This window comes from Gobius niger, assembly GCF_951799975.1.
Source record: "Gobius niger genome assembly, chromosome: 18".
NCBI lineage: Eukaryota > Metazoa > Chordata > Actinopteri > Gobiiformes > Gobiidae > Gobius > Gobius niger.
The window spans coordinates 1,818,492-1,837,300 of NC_136869.1; the positions used below are offsets into that span (position 1 = coordinate 1,818,492).

At 45.2% G+C, this 18,809-nt stretch overlaps 1 protein-coding gene across 1 annotated transcript in view; it reads right to left on the reverse strand.

The window, feature by feature from the left end:
* LOC306977863 (histone-lysine N-methyltransferase 2C-like) overlaps positions 1-18,809 on the reverse strand; it is a 99,848-nt gene that overhangs the window by 18,957 nt on the left and 62,082 nt on the right. The window contains exons 49-63 of the mRNA XM_079576302.1: positions 17,795-18,147; positions 16,166-16,353; positions 14,830-15,126; positions 13,356-13,606; positions 13,212-13,263; positions 10,881-11,162; positions 9,960-10,144; positions 9,236-9,299; positions 8,790-9,022; positions 6,800-7,546; positions 6,584-6,691; positions 4,811-5,446; positions 3,260-3,502; positions 1,716-1,889; positions 1,496-1,657 (exon numbers count right to left, since the gene is read on the reverse strand). Coding sequence (XP_079432428.1) covers positions 1,496-1,657; positions 1,716-1,889; positions 3,260-3,502; positions 4,811-5,446; positions 6,584-6,691; positions 6,800-7,546; positions 8,790-9,022; positions 9,236-9,299; positions 9,960-10,144; positions 10,881-11,162; positions 13,212-13,263; positions 13,356-13,606; positions 14,830-15,126; positions 16,166-16,353; positions 17,795-18,147 — 3,975 coding nt within the window. The remainder of the gene's footprint in view (positions 1-1,495; positions 1,658-1,715; positions 1,890-3,259; positions 3,503-4,810; positions 5,447-6,583; positions 6,692-6,799; positions 7,547-8,789; positions 9,023-9,235; positions 9,300-9,959; positions 10,145-10,880; positions 11,163-13,211; positions 13,264-13,355; positions 13,607-14,829; positions 15,127-16,165; positions 16,354-17,794; positions 18,148-18,809) is intronic.

Here is an 18,809-nt window from a genome sequence, read left to right on the forward strand (position 1 = left end):
CTCTGTCCATCATAGACAGAAAAGCCCATGTCCTAAAGCTCCCAATGCCTGAGCTTTATTCATTTATGTGTTTTTATTTAACAATAGTATTGAGATGTTACTTAAATGGTCTCTTTTCGTCTTTACTTCAGCTCCTGTAGATTTTCTCGTGTGTTTGTAGTAACTTAGCGAGTAGCTACAGCGTTTTCATTGTTCTGCTGCAGCTAATTTTCCCTCAATATAAACATGCTGTATGTCTTTCATTTGGATTTTCTGAGGACTTTTTAGTCGCTGGGTTAGTTTTTCAGATGAATAAACCCCTGGGCTTAAAACGGCGTCAGAATGGCCCAAACTGCTAGCCGCGAGTTAGCATCGTTAGCCTGTATGTTGTAAACACTGCAGACGCTGTAGCTCTAACAACATTAAGCTCTGGTTAAATCCAGCTCAGACTCTGGTTTAGAGAGCGCAGTCTGTAATAAAGTCAGCTCTATGTGGATTATTGTGTTTACACTAAACAATTCTCCAGTTTGTTGCTTCTTCTCTCCTCAGCTGAGAGCTGGAGAGGAGTATGAGTACAAACATGTGGTATCGGCCCGATACCTGATACTGGTATCGGTGCATCCCTAGTTATCATAGATAAACAAAAGGGACCAACCCTGGACTAAAGCTCTATATTATCTATATAATTGACTTTCATAATTATAATATTCGAAGACAGACGGTCAGCCATTCTTCACAGTAATGGTCCCCTGTTGTTTGTGGAAACATCCTGGGGCACAGAGCAGGTCCCGCCCCTGAATCAGGGCAAAAGGGGCGTCTGTCAATCACAGACTGAGGCTTAGTCTCTTTATTTCTGCTGCACAAAACCCAGCATAAAATATGACCCAGCCCAACTTTGACTCATGGGTCACAGCACCCATAAACTCTTTGGAGCCGATATGGTATGGTATTACAGCAATGTCAGCTCCATGACGACCAAAGAAGCACTTTTCTCGCCCATTGGGTGTTATGCAAATTGATAAATGATATTTTCAATGATATTTCTCACAAAATGTGTGGTTTTATCTTGCATGAATGTAGAATGAACAAAGATTTGCTCTGAGAGGTTTTTTAGTGGAAAAAAAGAAGTGAGATGTTGGAAAATCCCTGTGAAAAAACTTCTAAACATTGTGAAGTCCAAGTCTGGAAGGTTTGGAGTCTGCAGGAGCTCGGGATGAGCGGATCGATACCAAACGGCTACTTTTCATGCATCGATACCAGGCAAAAATAATTGATACTAATTTGTATATTTAGAAAGAAGAGATTTACAATATAAAGAACCCAGATTTCGAAATGTATATTGATTGAAATACATTCCCCCAAATTAAATGAGCAGTATCGGTATCGTATCGAGTAATAGGAGCGACTAAAGTGAAGACGATGGGTTAGGCCTTTGAATCCACATTTCCCACATAACGTCGAGAGCCGACTGTCCCTAAACCTTTTCCCTTTGTGCTTTTAGACGTGGTTGACTTACTTTGTAGATGAGCTGCGAGTAATAATCCGTGACTCCGTCCAGACAGGCGTTTCCGAAGGAGCCCGAGAGCCTGGAGTCTGAGCCCAGGGAGGAGCTGCCGTACGGGGGGAAGAGCGAGAGGTCCACCCTGAGCACGGGCTCCATGAGCGGCAGCACGGCCAGCTGCAGAGAGAGGGCGTTAGAGTGGGGAACTACACAGAGCACACAGAGGCGGTGGTACCTGTCGGATGTGGGTCATGATGGCGTCGGAGCCCGTGGTGTTGGAGTGAAGCAGCTCCTCGTCGTCCCGTTTCCGCCGCTTGTTTTTGGGCTGAGGCCGGTCTTTGTCGGGGCGATTCTGCCTCTTAAAGCGAGCCTTCTTATCCACGTCTGCCCCGGGACTGTCCACACGAGCCTGAACAAAGCACCAGTTAGACCAGGGGGGCCCAAACTTTTCGTCTCCGAGGCCAAAATGAAAAAGTGCCTGTGAGTCACGGGCCAAACACGGCAATGTCGAGCACGAAAAACACATATAACTGCAAACTATGAAGTTACTTTATTTTATTTACTTTTTATTTTTTCAATAGCCCACATTTGCATTTGATTCTTTCTATGCAAATAACATGCTTTAGTCAATTTTTTATCACATTTTTGTGATTTTTTGTCACATTTTTGTGATTTTTTCATCCATTTTTCATCACATTATTGTCATTTTTTGGTGACATTTTTGTATTTTTTGTCACATTTTTGTCACATTTTTTAATCAAATTTTTGTCATTTTTTAAAATCTTTTTTTTCTTTTTTCTTTTTGTCACATTTTTGTTGAATTTTTGTTGAATTTTTGTCACATTTTTGTTGAATTTTTGTCGCATTTTTGTTGAATTTTTGTCGCATTTTTGTTGAATTTTTGTCACATTTTTGTAATTTTTTTGTCACATTTTTGTCATTTTTTTGTCAATTTTTTATTACATTGTTGTAATTTTTTGTCACATTTTTGTGATTTTTTCATCCATTTTTTATCACATTATTGTCATTTTTTGATGACATTTTTTAATCCAATTTTTGTCATTTTTGTCAATTTTTTGTCGTTTTTTCATCAATTTTTTGTCACTTTTTTGTCAATGTTTTCTCACTTTTTTGTCACATTTCCATCATTGTTTTCGTCTCAGTTTTGTTGCTATTTTCACAGTTTTTTTTCCAGAAGCTTTTGGATTGGGGTAAAGCCAAGTTGGAGAAAATGTGCTCGGTTCTGGTGGGAGTTAAGGGGTTAAAACAAACTGTAGCAATTTAGTGCAAAAAAAAACCCCACCTGTATCTACAGCACCTACAGTAACTTTACCTCATTTGTTCACTCAAAGAAAATGCCACATTAGATCATTTTGAAAGTGTCATATACTGTTGTTGATGTAACAACCTTTGCAATAAAAGTTGGAAAACTGTGAAAGTTGATGCTACAGCGCTCTGTGATTGATAAATACCAAGACACCGCAACAGTGTTTCCTTAACTTTGCGAAAAGGGTGAAACAGCGCCCCCAATTTGACGCTGGTGGTCAAAAAGTGAACTGCATCCAGATCTACCATTGAGAATGAATGAAAGAGAATTAGTATTAACACGCAGTGCAAAAGTAGGTCACTCTCTGAGGCTGAAAATATACAAAAACTAGACACATCTGCAGGTATTTCGCTCGACTGAAAACACGTGACCTTCAGGGAGAAGAAAACTGAGCCTGAACATCGAGGTCCAGAAGTCAAAACTGAAAGCTGCTGCTCGACTTCGTTTCTCACCGAGTTGTTGAGGATTCCGTCGTCTTCCTCAGACCTCACACTGTCCACGGACATCTGCCTGACGGCGCCCCCGTGCGGAGTGACGGCGCCCGTGTGCGGAGTGACGGCGCCCCCGTGTGGAGGCGTGGCGGACGGAGACTTCTCCTTCAGTAAGTGCCGCAGCAGCTCTTTCCCTGCGTCTCCCGCCTCCGCCTCCTCCATCTTCACTCCTCCAGAACAAGCCCCGCCCTCCACGCGCTCCTCCTGCGACAGACGCCACAGACACGAGAGCTTTTAGAGACACAGCGCGATAAAGGATCAAAAACACTGGACTTTGTGACTTTAGCCTCGGACCTTGGGCTGGGCATGTATCGTCTACATCAGGGGTCAAACACATTTCAATAAATGAATAATAATGAGCTGTGAAAAGCCCGGGACGGCAGCCTCATGAATACTCAGGAGTATCTACAGGCATCGGCTCCAAATATCAGATACTGAACCATAGATATAATATACAAGAGCCGCTGTTCCATTCAGCGCCATTTCAACATGCCTGCCCGCCGTCTCCACAGAGCTCCAACTCCTTCTGCCCCAAAAGCATAAATCCTTAAAGCTCCTTAAAGATCCTTAAAGATCCTTAAAGATCCTTATACCATGGTCTGGGTGAATACTGGATTCTGATTGGCTGGTGCATTATTTTGGTATAACCGCACACGTAGTCCGGTAGTTAAATCACTGGGATATCACTCCGCTGTGGCGTCGCCATAGCAACGCATGACACAGCTGAATCAGATAAAGGCGTAATTAGTGACTGACAGGAACGTATGAGATGGATTTAGTGTTTGCTAAATGTTTGTAGAGGAGAGTGAGCAGCTAGGTTAGCTACTGTTAATAACATCTGAGCTTTACATTTCTATTGGAAACGGTTAAGGCTATTCATCATTTTCAGACGTACATAAAATGATCCTGCATTTAAGCATCTTTGTCTGGATTAGTAAAGCCAAACATAAAAGTTTGAGTTGGGGGGGCCCAGGTGTGAGCGACTCCACCGCAGCTGTTTCCATAAACAGTTGAGCTGGTTGAGCTAGCTAGCTTTAGCTTCAGGTTAAACCTTGTAAAAGGTAAATAACTCCTGCCCACGAGTGCCGCATATCGGTGTTTCCTTCCAGGGAAAAGTGTTTCCGGGTTAGTCCTGTTGTGTTGTGATTCTGTGCTGATGTTGTGTCGTTGAGCCTGACTGAGATCCTCGTAATAGCTGCGGAGAATGACTCGCTCTGAGACCAGCCTTCAGTGACCGGCTAATAACCCACACAAAATAGTCCCGTAGTCTGGCAGATTTAGTGACTTTAGTCAATGAAACAAATATTTATTATAAATGTTGCGTTTGTGGGACCCTGGTATAAGTGGATTAAACAACGAGGAGCCGCGTTAGACGTTATAATGCAGGAGGAACAACACTGTGTCGTGGTGTTCTTGACTCCACGTCGTGCATTATAACGTCTAACGCGGCTCCTCGTTGTTTAATCCTTACTTAAAGATCGTGAAAGTTCCTTAAAGTGTTTGTGTCCTGACCTTGACCTCCAGACGTCCGGTGGAGAGCGTCCCTCTGTGAGCGTCCAGGGCGGAGCTTCTGTCCTGGGCTGCGGCGACGGCCGACAGCTGCCGCTCCAGCTCCGAGGACGGCGCCAGAGAGAAGAGCTCTGATTGGTCGGGGCGCGTGGGCGTGGAGCAGGCGTCGGACAGGGCGGGCGTGGGCGGAGCCGTGATGTCGTCAGAGTGGGAGGAGAGCGGCGTCCTGTCCCCGCCCTCGTCGCGCTTCCGTCGCTGCTTCTTCTTGTCGTCGGCGTCCGGGTAGAGCTGGTGCAAAGGGGCGGAGCTCTGCGGCCGCGGCGTCGACGGAGACGAGGACGACGAGTCGTGGCCGAAACGCTGCGAGGGGGGAGGGGCGCACTGCTGCGGGGCGGGGCCCGGGGGGCGGAGGTGAGGGTGCAGGCCGTGGTGAGGGCTCTGCGGGGGGAAGGGCGCCCCCTGGGGGTGTGGAGGCCTGGAGGGCGGCGACTGGAGGAAGTCCTGGGGCAGTTCTGAGCTGAAGAAGGGCATCTGCGACAGGCCGTCAGCCGCCGCGCTGGACGGAGGCCGAGGACCAGCTCCCAGCATGCCCTGCTGCTCCAGCTCCAGGCGCTGCTGCAGAGCGCGGTGTCTCTCCACCTGCACAGGTCAAAGGTCAGAGCTTCAATGAGTGACTTTAAATGCATTAACCCCTTAACTCCCGCCTGAACCGAGCACATTTTCTCCAGTTTGGCTTTACCCCAATCCCAAAGCTTCTGGAAAAAAGCTGTGAAAAAGCAACAAAACTGAGACGAAAACAATGATGGAAATGTGACAAAAAAGTGATGAAAAATGTATGAAAAAGTGGCAAAAATGTCACAAAAATGTCACAAGAAATTGGCAAAAAATTGACGAAAAAATGACAAAAAATAACCAAAATATGACAAAAAAATGACAAAAAAATGTATAAAAAATTTATATTTTTTTTTGTTGAAAAAATATGACAAAAATTAAAATAAAAAAATAAAAGACAAAAAATTGATTAAAACAAATAAAAAAAATATGACAAATTTTTTTTTGACAAAATGTGACAAAAAATGACCAAAATGTAACAAATAAAGGACAAAAAATTGATAAAAAATTGATGGAAAAAAAAAATGTAACAAAAAAAATGACAAAAAAATGTATAAAAAATTTATATATATTTTTTTTTTAAATATGACAAAAATTAAAAACAAAAAAAAAGACAAAAAATGTGATAAAAAATTGATGAAAAATTGATGGGGAAAAAAAAAAGTGACAAAAATGACCAAAATGTAACAAAAAAAATGATAGAAAATGTGACAACAAATTACAAAAATTTGACAAAAAATGGACGAAAAAATGACCAAAATGTAACAAAAAAATGACAAAAAATTGATAAAAAATTGCTGGAAAAAAAAATGTGACAAGAAATGACAAGTAATGACAAAAAATGGACGAAAAAATGACAAAAAAGTTGCAAAAATGAGTTGAATACCCAACAAAAAATGATGGGAAAAAAATGTGATGACGTGAGGAAAAAGATCCTCTCGGTTCAGGCGGGAGTTAAGAGGTTAATACCTCATGGAAACAGGTCCAAACACTGAGCTGATGAAATATTTAGGCATCATTTCAGTAAAAATCTTTTCTGCCAAAGGAACAGGTCTTTGTCCATGAAGCAGAGAACATCTTTAAGTTCGAATAAAGGTATTACAGATTTACTCGTCTGCAGTTCCATAGTCGACTAATGTTAAAGTAAAACATGTGACCTCTGACCTCGTGCATGAGCTGGACTCGCTGCCGCTCCTGCTGCTCCCGGAGCCGCTCTCGCCGCTCGCGCTCCTGGAAGCCTTCGCTGAACGGGTTGTTGTCGTCAAACTTCACCTTTAAGACAAACACGAACGATGGACCAGGTTTGGCAAAGCGAAACTACACCAGTGGATCTACTCTGACGCTTTTAATGATATTCAAGGCCTTGATTTCAATGCTCACGTGTGGTGGTGCGTCCGCGGCTCCGTTAGGCCCCGCGCTGAACCCCGGCCTCTGCACTGGCACCTGGGGGCCCATCTTTGGAGGCTGGGGGCCCATCTGTGGAGGCTGGGGACCCATCTGTGGAGGCTGGGGACCCATTTGTGGAGGCTGGGGGCCCATCTGTGGAGGCTGGGGAACCATCTGTGGAGGCTGGGGACCCATCTGTGGAGGCTGGGGACCCATCTGTGGAGGCTGGGCAACCATTTGTGGAGGCTGGGCAACCATTTGTGGAGGCTGGGCAACCATTTGTGGAGGCTGGGCAACCATTTGTGGAGGCTGGGCAACCATTTGTGGAGGCTGCGGACCCATCTGTGGAGGCTGGGGACCCATTTGTGGAGGCTGGGGACCCATTTGTGGAGGCTGGGGACCCATTTGTGGAGGCTGGGGGCCCATCTGTGGAGGCTGGGGGCCCATCTGTGGAGGGATGTGAGGGGGCATCCTCTGAGCCATGACCCCGGGAGCGACGCCTCCGGCCGGGCTCCAGCCTGCGGCTCCGGGGCCCACAGAGGGAACACGGGGAGGGTGCTGCATCAGCCCGGGACCGGAGGGGGCCATGGGAGGCACCAGAGCTGCCCCAGGAGGAGGCACAAGAGCGGCCCCGGGAGGAGGAACCATGGGAGCCCCAGGCGGAGGCTGCAGGGAGCGCGGCTGGTGCTTGGATCTGTAATCCTCGATCAGCTCCGTGTGGTCCTTCTGCTGCTTACGGATCTGCACACAACGTTACACATTTTGGTCATTTTTTGTCACATTTTGGTCATTTTTTCGTCAATTTTTTATCAAATGTTTGTCTTTTTTTTTCTTTTCTTTTTTTCCAATTGTTTTTTTTCAATTTTTTATCACATTCTGGTCACATATTTTGTCTTTCTTTTTTTCTTTTTTTTTGTCAATTTTTTGTGATTTTTTTGTCAAATTTGAATCAATTTTTTGTAATTTTTTTTCATTTTTTGTCCAATTTTGGTCATAATTTGTCCATTTTTTATCTTTTTTTTTTTCATTTTTTAATAAAAATTTTTTTCATTTTTTTTCACATTTTTTATCACATTTTTGTTACATTTTTATCACAATTTGTCAATTTTTTTTGGGTCATTTTTTGTCAATTTCTTGTGACATTTTTGCCTCTTTTTCATCAATTTTGTCGTCACTTTTTTGTCACATTTCCGTCATTGTTTTCGTCTCAGTTTTCACAACTTTTTTCCAGAATTTTTTGGATTGGGGTAAAGCCAAACTGGAGAAAATGTGCTCGGTTCAGGTGGGAGTTGAGGGGTTAAATATGGAAGACATGTTCAGACTCCGCCTTTTTCTAGCAAGCCTGTTCATGCCTACAGGTAGATCCAACACATTTACTTTTTCTGTAGTAAGGAAACAGCCTTAGGGGACGAGTAAAATAATTGAGAGAATTGAGATTAATTAAAAGTGTTGTTGGGTCATAAATTACAAAAAAACCCACATAAATTAATTAATTACAGTAAAAGGCAGGAGTGCAGATAAAAGTCATATAAACAAGTAAAAAGAACTACTCTTTCATCAACTACTCACCTACTTTAACAAACGCTGAGTTAAGGTTAAGGTTGAGGTTTTTCCTACCAAATAAAAGTAAGGAGCGCATTAGCTCTATATGCTTCATGCTAACAGCTAACTTAGAGTGTCTTTGTCTCACTTTTACTGGAAATCTGATGTGTAGAAACATTCACAAGGACCTGATTTTGACTTAACTAGTGTGTGCTCAATAGAGGCTGACTAATATATACAGTACTAAACACGCTGAGGCTAAAGCTAAAATCCGGAACGGTCTTCATGAGGATGTGAGACAGGCCTCAACTCTGACACTGTCCAAATCCAGGCTGAAAACAGTTCTTTTCCCTCTTCGTTTTCCTTCCAGCAGCTTCGTATGTGACCGTTTGTTGGCGCGCTCCCTGTATTTACTAGCATTAGCATCACGTTGTCCTCTCACCTGCTCCAGCTGCTTCTGCACCGCCCCCTGCTGCTCGGTGATGTATCGCAGCTGCGCCGCGTCCTCCTCGGCGAAGGGCCGGCCCGCCTTCTTGGCCGTGCGCTGTTTGGCCGACAGAGCCTTCTTGGTTTTCCGGTGCGCGGTGATCTGATCCTCCAGGAGGCGCTGTTGCATCTGGAGCAGCCGCTGCGTCTCGCCGAGCCACTCCTCGTACTGACGGCGCTGCCCCTCGTCTGCGGGGGAGAGAGGACAGCGTTCACCACAAAAGTGAGAGACAGATAACACATAATCGTTCATTAACTAAGGAATATATGAAGGAATGGTGTATGAACTATCGCAGCAACATAAAAACATGATGTGTTTTTGTGGGTCTGATGCTTTAGCTGAGCTCTGTATCTGAGGGTGCAGTGGTAATAAAGTCACGGTGTCGTAGAAGAAGCACTCACTGACGAAGCCGGGACCGATGCTGGGAGGGTTGGGTCGAACCATCTGAGGGTTTAACTTCCCGTCCTGAAAAGAGAGACAAGACATGGTGAGTGATCCTCTGATGTTGGGACTGGTGCATTCTGAGGTAATCATGGGCAGGTAGTGAGGGGTGTGTGGTCTCTGTGAAGGGGTGTGGTCTCTGTGAGGAGGGGTGTGGTCTCTTTGAGGAGGGGTGCTCTCTGTGAAGGTGCTTGGTCTCTGTGAGGGGGTGTGGTCTCTGTGAAGGTGCTTGGTCTCTGTGAGGGGGTGTGGTCTCTGTGAGGGGGTGTGCTCTCTGTGAAGGTGCTTGGTCTCTGTGAGGGGGTGTGGTCTCTGTGAGGGGGTGTGGTCTCTGTGAGGAGGCGGTGCTCTCTTTGAGGAGGGGCGTGGTCTCTGTGAAGGTGCGTGGTCTCTGTGAAGGTGCGTGGTCTCTGTGAAGGTGCTTGGTCTCTGTGAGGGGGTGTGGTCTCTGTGAGGGGGGTGTGGTCTCTGTGAGGAGGGGTGTGGTCTCTGTGAGGAGGCGGTGCTCTCTGTGAGGGGGTGTGGTCTCTGTGAAGGTGCGTGGTCTCTTTGGGGAGGGGTGTGGTCTCTTTGAGGAGGTGCGTGGACTGTGAAGGTACGTGGCCTCTGTGAGGGGGGTGTGGTCTCTGTGAGGAGGGGTGTGGTCTCTGTGAAGGTGTGTGCTCTCTGTGAGGGGGGTGATACCTGTGCAGGGGGGTGTGGAGGTGTTGGTGGCGCCCCCTCCTGAGCGGCGCTGGGGGCTGCAGGCTGCTGCTGCTGGAGCCTCACCATCGGGTTCAGCCCCACAGGCCCCTGAGCCATGAACTTGTTGATGCCCTTCAGAGCCACCATCTTGGCCTTCATGATGGGGTCCGAGATGGAGTCGAAGTCTGCGGGAAACAAAGCAAAGCTCTCAGAAACAAAATGGCCGCTCGGCAAACGTGGGTAACACACAGGGCTCTGCCAAACGGAGGCTGAACTAGGAAAGGCAGAATGATGGATCAGAGCTGTTTTAAAGCCTGTGCAGAGGACGCTTCGCTCTCGCTGCTCACGGGCGACTTCGAGGTTAAGCGAGGAGCCGCTGTGGTTGTGTTTGCGGGTGAAAAACATCCTCCATAAACACAGAGGCAGCTCGGTAAACGCGTGAAGCCGGTCATGTGTGTGAAACCTGCTGCGATTCACCTGCCTGGCCTGTGTGAGGCGCTGTGACGCGGCCACAGAGAGCGAGGTGTGGAGAGCGCATGCACCTTTGTGGGATGTAAACGGTGAAAATGAAAGGGATTCATGGATGTAGAGAAGAGACAAAGAGGTGAGTTAAAGCCCTGTCAGTGACCCCCAAAGGCTGGATTCATAAATATTTGAGCTTGACGTGTGAACAGGGCCTAAGTGCATCCCTTCCTTTCTCCTTCGACTCATTGTATTTCCCACAAACACCGGTTGAAGAGAAGCGCAGAAGAAGTTAACGAAGGCAAGAGCGGCTGAAGTTGAATAAATAACGATAGTCCTACCGAATACCAGAGCCAGTGATTGAAAATAAACAAGTGCAAAGTACAGTAGGATAAAGTTGAGCAGAAGAAGCTGGAGCCGGCCCTCTGACTCTGACCCTGGTCCAGGCTAGTATTTTACCCATGTTGGGAAGCGGCTGCTCGGGCGTGGGCCTCTGCCGGATCAGCGCCTGCATCTGCTTCTGCTGCTGCTGCTCCTGCCGCTCCTGGTCCAGCAGCTCCTGCAGGAGGAGCGGCTGTTCCTCCAGGAGCAGCGGCCGGGGCTTGGAGGGGTCCAGGGGGTCGGCCTGGGTGGGGCTGTGGGAGGGGGTCTGCGCCGCGGGCTGAACCGCACGCACGGGCTGCAGACCCGGAGGAGGGACCAGAGACGAAGGGCCCAACGGTCTCTGCAGGAAAGCGGGACCTGGAGGAGCGAGGATACGCGTTACATTAGGACTCTTCAAGAATGGGAGTTTAAACACCATCACTGAAGCTAAGGCCGGAAACCGCACTCAAAAACATTCAACTGGAGTCAACTGTGAGGAGAAAATAAGATAACAGGTGTTCCATTCAGCCCCATAATGATCTGTGAAATCAACATGGCCGCTCAATCTCCTCCTACGAAGCCTGTTCCTTAAAAGGGTCCACTTTTGAGTGTCAAGTCACCATTGGAATCCTGTCAGCTCCCGCCATGAGGACCAAAGAGAAGGGCTTACCCCTGCCTGTGCTTTTAAACATGTCTCGTCTTTAATCCTGTGTATGGGGGGCACTTCCTGGGGGGCACAGGGCTCATTTATTCAGTGTCGTTTTCATTAACGAGAACTAAAGCGACGCCGTCAGGTCACATGACGTCTGAGCGACTGACAGCGATCGAACCGGGGCTTTAACGTTTCACAGGACACTTTTCTCCCCAATTAAACCGTGGCGAATGAACAGAGAAAGCATGTTGATGAATGAATGTACAGCGATGATCTGAGGACGAGGAAAGATCACAGTGACACATCGGACTCTCAGAAGCTCAGGACAGACCGTTGACCTTCATTCACATTTACAAAACTGATTTAACATAGTCTATCGAAATTAATACTTAATTACTCTTACTATTATTTTTATAATGAAACTGAAAGCATTTTAAGAGGGCTGCTAAAAACAACAATGGTATTTAGGGCTGAACGATAAACCGCATTTGCAATTAAAGTGCGATATTACAGCACGCGATTTCAGCCCATGGAGCTGATGCCGCTGCCCAAAGAAGTGAATGTAGCAGCGAGAGACGCCACCGACGTCCGCTCCACGCTCCACCGCCTGCTTTTTTCTTTTACTTCTCCGTCTACTCAAAGTGTGCGGTAGATGTGGATGTACTGTGAAAATATCAGCGTGTATAAAGCAGCCACCGCGAAGGACTATTGCTGTTTCCTCCGTTAGCATTGCGTTAGCTGCAGCGCTACACGCTCTGATGCTCTGATCACAGAAACTTTCCTCTGGAGTCACACGTCTCGGCTCCACAGATGAAGCTGAGCCTGAGCTGCTTGTTGAGAGTCCTTTGTGACTCACTTTTGGAGGCTTATGTTTGGGAATGTTTTGGATAAAGATAAGAACTTATCTCACAACCACTGACTAAAACACAAGAGCAAATAGCAAGAAATTATTTAGGCTATTTACATGTGGACTATTTGGAATTATATTCCATGTGATTATAAAGGACTTAATTAAATCAGTTGTAAATATTTAATTGTATTGCAACAAAAAGTTATTAGCGGAAAATCGCAATAAAATCGAAATCGCAATATTGATTTTAGGCAAAATCGTTCAGCCCTGCTGGTACTAAGGTCAGAGGGAGCTTAGTTTGAAAGATAAAATCAGCAGATTCCAAATCAAAAAACAGCAATATAAGCAAAAGTCTGCAGCATAAACATATCAAATACGATTCGAACATGTGACCGATTTTCACCGCGACCTTTCTCCCCCGAGGCCGTTGTGCTTTATGTTCTGACTGAGCCGTTTCCAATGCAAAAAAACGGACGTCTTTATCACGTTCGCTTCGATATCGGCCTTTTGTCGGGCCGATATTCCAGCCGGTCGATATATCAGTAAACCTCGAGAAAATAATGGCATTGCTCAACTATTTTTACGCACGAGTTTGTTAGAATTACAAAAAATATGGTCTAAAACAGCTCATTCGGCTGCTGTAGAAGCCTTGTGTTCAGTCGTCTGCAGGGGAATCTTAACCTCTTAGCCCCCAAATCTGAAAACTTCCTGAAAAAAGTGTCACAATAGCGACAAAAAAGTGATACCGCGAGGGAAAAGCTCCATTTATATGAGTTTTGTAGGTCTTAGCTTTCAAATGAGGCGTGACTCTGGTCTAGAGGCTGTGACCTTTGAGTAAAGCTGAACTGGGGTAAATGCAGTCGGTTTAGGCGGGGGTTAAGAGGTTAAACTTGAAGCCATGAATATATAATTGAGAGTAAATCACCTGAGGTCATTGGAGTCGGCTGGTTTGGAGTTTGAAGAGCCTCCGTCTTCTCCTGAAACGAGCACAACAAGAACAAACACGAGTGAAGAAACTCCTTTGTTGTGATTGTTCTGAACACACGAACAGCTGAATGTGTTCCTCTACCTTGGCTCCGGGACCGGGCGTCCTGATGGCGACCGCGTGACTCCCCTCCGTCTTCACTTCCTGTTTGACCTGAGCGGAGGCGGCTGACTGGCCCGAGTGCTCCTTCCGGTCCTGGTCCACCGGGTCCAGGTCCAGGTCCTCGTTGTCCAGGTTGAGCTCCGGGTCGGTGTACGCGATCAGGTCGAACTTCCCCGACAGCAGGAAGTCGTCCAGGTGCAGGTCGTTCGCCGCCAGGTCCAGGTCCTCTTTCCCTGCAGACGGAGGAACGTTCAGGTTCAGATCAGCAGGAGGGACTACAGAGAACCTTCAATATGTGTTAGCTTGTGTGTTAGCTTGTGTGTTAGCTTGTGTGCTAGCCATTTATGAAGCTGTGTTGCAGATGTCAACTCCTTATAACTGTTTTGTGAAGTAACTTCTCTTATTGCTGTGATATTTATATTTATTTTACTGCTCATAATGCATGGGCAGATCCGCTCGGAGAGAGGGGGCGGAGTTAACTGAATCGAAGAGTCTTGTCTTCCGCGTTTGGAAAATCCCCCCAGAAAATACTTATATTTCTCACAAAAATTAGTGCTCCATAGCAGAAGAGGTACAACATATCATATAAATGCCTTTACTTTACTTTGGGATGGATAAAATAGCAGATACAGATCCTTTAACCAGGGCTGGGAGAGTGGTTCTGATTGGCTCATTAACGTAATGAGAGGATGTTTTCTGACCCTTCTGTGATATGTTTGCATATGTGATAATTATATACACGATATACCATATTATCACTAATTGTGATCAAAACTATTATCGCTTATGAAGATAATCACCAAGTAAACTGCTTCAACTCCAAATAATGGCATTTAGGCTGTATCCGAATGTCCACACTATCCCCTATATAGTGACTTTATAGTGGTCACGCCATTTTGTAGGGGTGTCCGAATGTCCAGAGAGAAATAAGTAGTCCACTCGAAATTTCCCACAATGCATCCTGAAAGGTAGTGAGCATCGATGGTCACTAAACGGGTCAATATAGACCACAATGCACTGGGAGAGTGGGAGAAGAGCCTGACAGAGACAGGTCTGTGAACTAAACACGCCTGAAGTAAATCAGTTGTTTCAGTCGTGTGTTTGTGTTTCTCATGAATAAACGACCTAAATATAAACGGTTACGGTGAAAAGATGCTAACGTTAATAATCGTACTATATATATAGTCGACTATATAGTCGACTATATAACGTTTAGACAACGATACAGAGGTTTATTACAGCGTCTTCAGCTTCAGTTTGGGAGCGACAGTCCTCAGCACTTTTCACAGTGACACATTATACTCAAGTTTAAACATTTATTTTTTGCCATTGTGCCCCAACTGATGAATAAACATATAGGAAAAACTCCCTATAGGAACTGATTTAATAACGATCGTTCATTATTAGTTTCAGCCTCGTCCCAAAACAAATATGTTCTCTGGGGTTTTGTTCGTACCGTCGTCTGGGTCCAGGTTGAGGTTCAGATCCACCAGGTCCTTGACCTCCACGTCCTCCAGGTCTTTGACCGCAGAGTCCTCCGTCTCCAGATGCTCCTCCATCGCGACCGGCAGCTCCACGTTGGCCATCTGCTGCTGCTGCTGCTGCTGGCGATGGGCCTCCTGCTCGGGGAAGGGCAGGCGCAGGCGCAGCTCGGGGGCGCGGTGCCGCAGCTCGATGTACGGCTGTCCCATGATGCTGTGGGACGGGTGCGGCTGGACCGGGACGGAGCGAGGCATGAACCCGGGCTGGAGTCCTGCGGGACAGAAGAGGAACGTGAAGAGGAACGTGAAGAGGAACGTGAAGAGGATTTACACACGACCAAACCTCACTCAAGACAAAACTACGACTGCAGACGAGAACGCCAGGAAAAAGACCTGATTAGATCCGTTTGGAAGGTCTTAGTTTTCAAATGTGGCGTTACGCTGGCCTATAGGCTGTAAGCTCCAGTGGAGAATATTTTGGATTTGGGTAAAGCTGGAGAAAAGGCAGCTTTACCCAAGGTAGTTTAACCCCTTAACTACCACCTGAACGAGCACATTTTCTCCCGTTTGGCTTTACCCCAATCCAAAAGCTTCTGGAAAAAAGGTGAGAAAATAGCGACAGAACTGAGACGAAAACAATGATGAAGATGTGACAAAAAAGTGAGAAAACTTAGACAACAAAGGGACAAAAAACGGACAAAAAATTGACCAAAAAATGACAAAGAAATTATGGAAAAATGATGAAAAAGTGGCAAAAAAGTGAGAAAACTTAGACAAAACACTGACAAAAAGAGGACAAAAAATTTACGAAAAATTTAGAAAAAATGATGAAAAAGTGGCAAAAATGTCACAAAAATGTCACAAAAAATGAACAAAAATTTGACAAATTATGAAAAAAATATTATGAAAAAAAAAGAAAAAGTGGCAAAAAAGTGAGAAAACTAAACAAAAAACTGACAAAAGGACAAAAAATGTACAAAAAATTGACGAAAAAATGAAAAAGTGGCAAAAATGTCACAAAACATTGACAAAAAAGGACAAAAAATGTACAAAAAATTACTAAAAATGTGACAAAAATGTGACAAAAAATTTACAAAAAAGTAAAAAAAAAAATGAGTTGAATACCCCCCAAAAAAATGATGGAATCTGATGAGGAAAAAAATCCATTTAGATGAGTTTTGTAGATCTTAGCTTTCAAATGAGGCGTTACACTGGCCTACAGGATTTGGGTAAAGCTGAACTGGAGAAAATGCTCTCGGTTCAGGCGGGAGTTAAGAGGTTAAGGCGGGTGGTCAGGGGCTGGAGCCGTACCTGGGATCATGTGCGGGTGAGCGCTGGGTCCGGGCAGAGCTCTGATCCCGGTGAAGTCTGGAGGGACGGGTCTGCGCAGCGGCACCGGGACGCCCTCTGGAGCCGACAGCCCGGGCACAGGCAGCACGCCCTGGACAGGACGCATGAAGGCGTCCTGCAGCCCTGGAGCCCCCGGGGGGGCGCTGAAGCTGCCAAAGACACAAAGACGACACGGTCAGAGCAGCTCAGGGACAGGATCTACAGCAGCAGCAACATTTCAAAAGCAGCTTCTGGTTTCTCAACATGACAGGGATGGACTAAGAATTCTCTCATTTAAAGTCATAATCTGTTAACAAATTTCATAAAATGTGCAAAATCGACCACCTGGTTTCGCATTTTAAGCTAAAGTAAGTAATAATGTAGATATATTATTTTTGTAAAGTCCCTCCTTCCCAGAACTCAGCAACTAATCAGAGTCCAGTATCCTCCCATATCGACCAATGAGACGAGCTTTTCCTGTGAACCAGCGTGTCAGGTCCAATCAGGAGCAGGGGGAGGAGCTTGATGGTTTACTTTTGCTCTCCTCATTTTGCAAACTAAGAAGGTCGTTCTGGTTAAAGAGGGAGGAGTTTGTTGGCTTACTTTCTAATTTCACTCTACCTCAACCTCACGGTGCAAACTTACAGACTATCACTTTAACCTCTTAACTCCCGCCTGAACCGAGAGGATCTTTTTCCTCACGTCATCAGATTTTTTTTTACATAATTTTTTTGTTGGGTATTCAACTCATTTTTGTAACTTTTTTGTCAATTTTCATCATATTTTTTGTAATTTTTTTGTCAAATTTTTTGTCAACTTTTTGTAATTTTTTTGTAATTTTTTTTGTCACATTTTTGTAATTTTTTTGTCAATTTTTTAATCATATTTTTTGTCAAATTTGGGTTATTTTTTTGTCACATTTTTGTAATTTTTTTGTCACATTTTTGTCATTTTTTGTTTCGTCACATTTTTGAAATTTTTGGTCTCATTTTTGTCTCATTTTTTAAATTTTTTCATCAATTTTTAATAAAATTTTGGTCATTTTTTGTCAAATTTTTGTCATATTTTTGTTATTTTTTTGTCACATTTTTGTCATTTTTACGTCAATTTTTTATCACATTTTTTGTCATTTTTTATCACATTTTTTGTCATTTTTTTTATCACATTTTTTGTATTTTTTGGGTCATTTTTAGTCACATTTTTAAAAAAAAATCATCATTTTTTTATAAATTTTTTGTCATTTTTTTGTTACATTTTGGTCATTTTTTAATTTTTTTTGTCACATTTTTGTCAATTTTTCGTCACTTTTTCATCAATTTTTAGCCACTTTTTTGTCACACTTCCATCATTGTTTTCGTCTCAGTTTTGTTGCTATTTTCACAGCTTTTTTCCAGAAGCTTTTGGATTGGGGTAAAGCCAAACTGGAGAAAATGTACTCAGTTCAGGTGGGAGTTAAGGGGTTAAATATCAGACCTGGGGCCCGGATACTGTGATGCAGACATTAAAGCACCAATAAAAAACATTTACCTCTGAATATTCGGCCAAATAAAAGTTGAATCATATAATTTTGCTGTTTGCACAAAAGGCTGTATTAGATATAACTCCTCTTACCGGAGGTGTGGTCCTCTGACGACCATCTGCCGGGGGAAAGCCCCTGCATCGCCGAGTGGGAAACCCCGCAGCTGTTCGGGGTGGAGCCCTGGAGGAAACCTCTGCCCGGCGTGAGGGGGCGGAGCCACAGGGCGCATCCCGGGGTACGGCGGCGGGGGCCGTCCGAACGGGTCGGGCTCCTCCTGCGGCCAATGGCGAGCCGAGGGGGCGTGGCCGGTCTGAGGCATGTGACCTGGAGTGGGAGGGGCCTGTGCCGGTGCGAGGGGCGGGGCCTGCTCCTGTAAACCCTTCTCCTGCCGTAGAGCGCTCTTCTGCTGCTGCTGCCGGAGGATGAGCTGCCGGAGACGCTGTCGCTACGGAAACAGAGGCGGGGTTTAAGGACAGTTTAGGCTCGGGATGAAGACAGACTGACGGGTGCAGCGTGCGGCGTGACTCATGCAGCGCAAGACCTGTGGTGTGTGAGGATGGTCAGTGCCCTCCGCCCAAAAAGAACTCTTATCCTGCTCAAAAAGAACTCTTATCCTGCTCAAAAAGAACCCGCCCAAAAAGAACTCTCATCCTGATCAAAAAGAACCCGCTCAAAAAGAACCCACTCAAAAAGAACTCTTATCCTGCTCAAAAAGAACTCTTATCCTGCTCAAAAAGAACTCTTAACCTGCTCAAAAAGAACTCTTAACCTGCTCAAAGAGAACTCTTATCCTGCTCAAAAAGAACTCTTATCCTGCTCAAAAAGAACTCTTATCCTGCTCAAAAAGAACTCTTAACCTGCTCAAAAAGAACTCTTATCCTGCTCAAAAAGAACTTTTAACCTGCTCAAAAAGAACTCTTAACCTGCTCAAAAAGAACCCGCCCAAAAAGAACTCTTATCCCGCCCAAAAAGAACTCTTATCCTGCCCAAAAAGAACCCGCTCAAAAATAACTTTTAACCTGCTCAAAGAGAACCCGCTCAAAAAGAACTCTTATCCTGCTCAAAAAGAACTCTTATCCTGCTCAAAAAGAACCCGCCCAAAAAGAA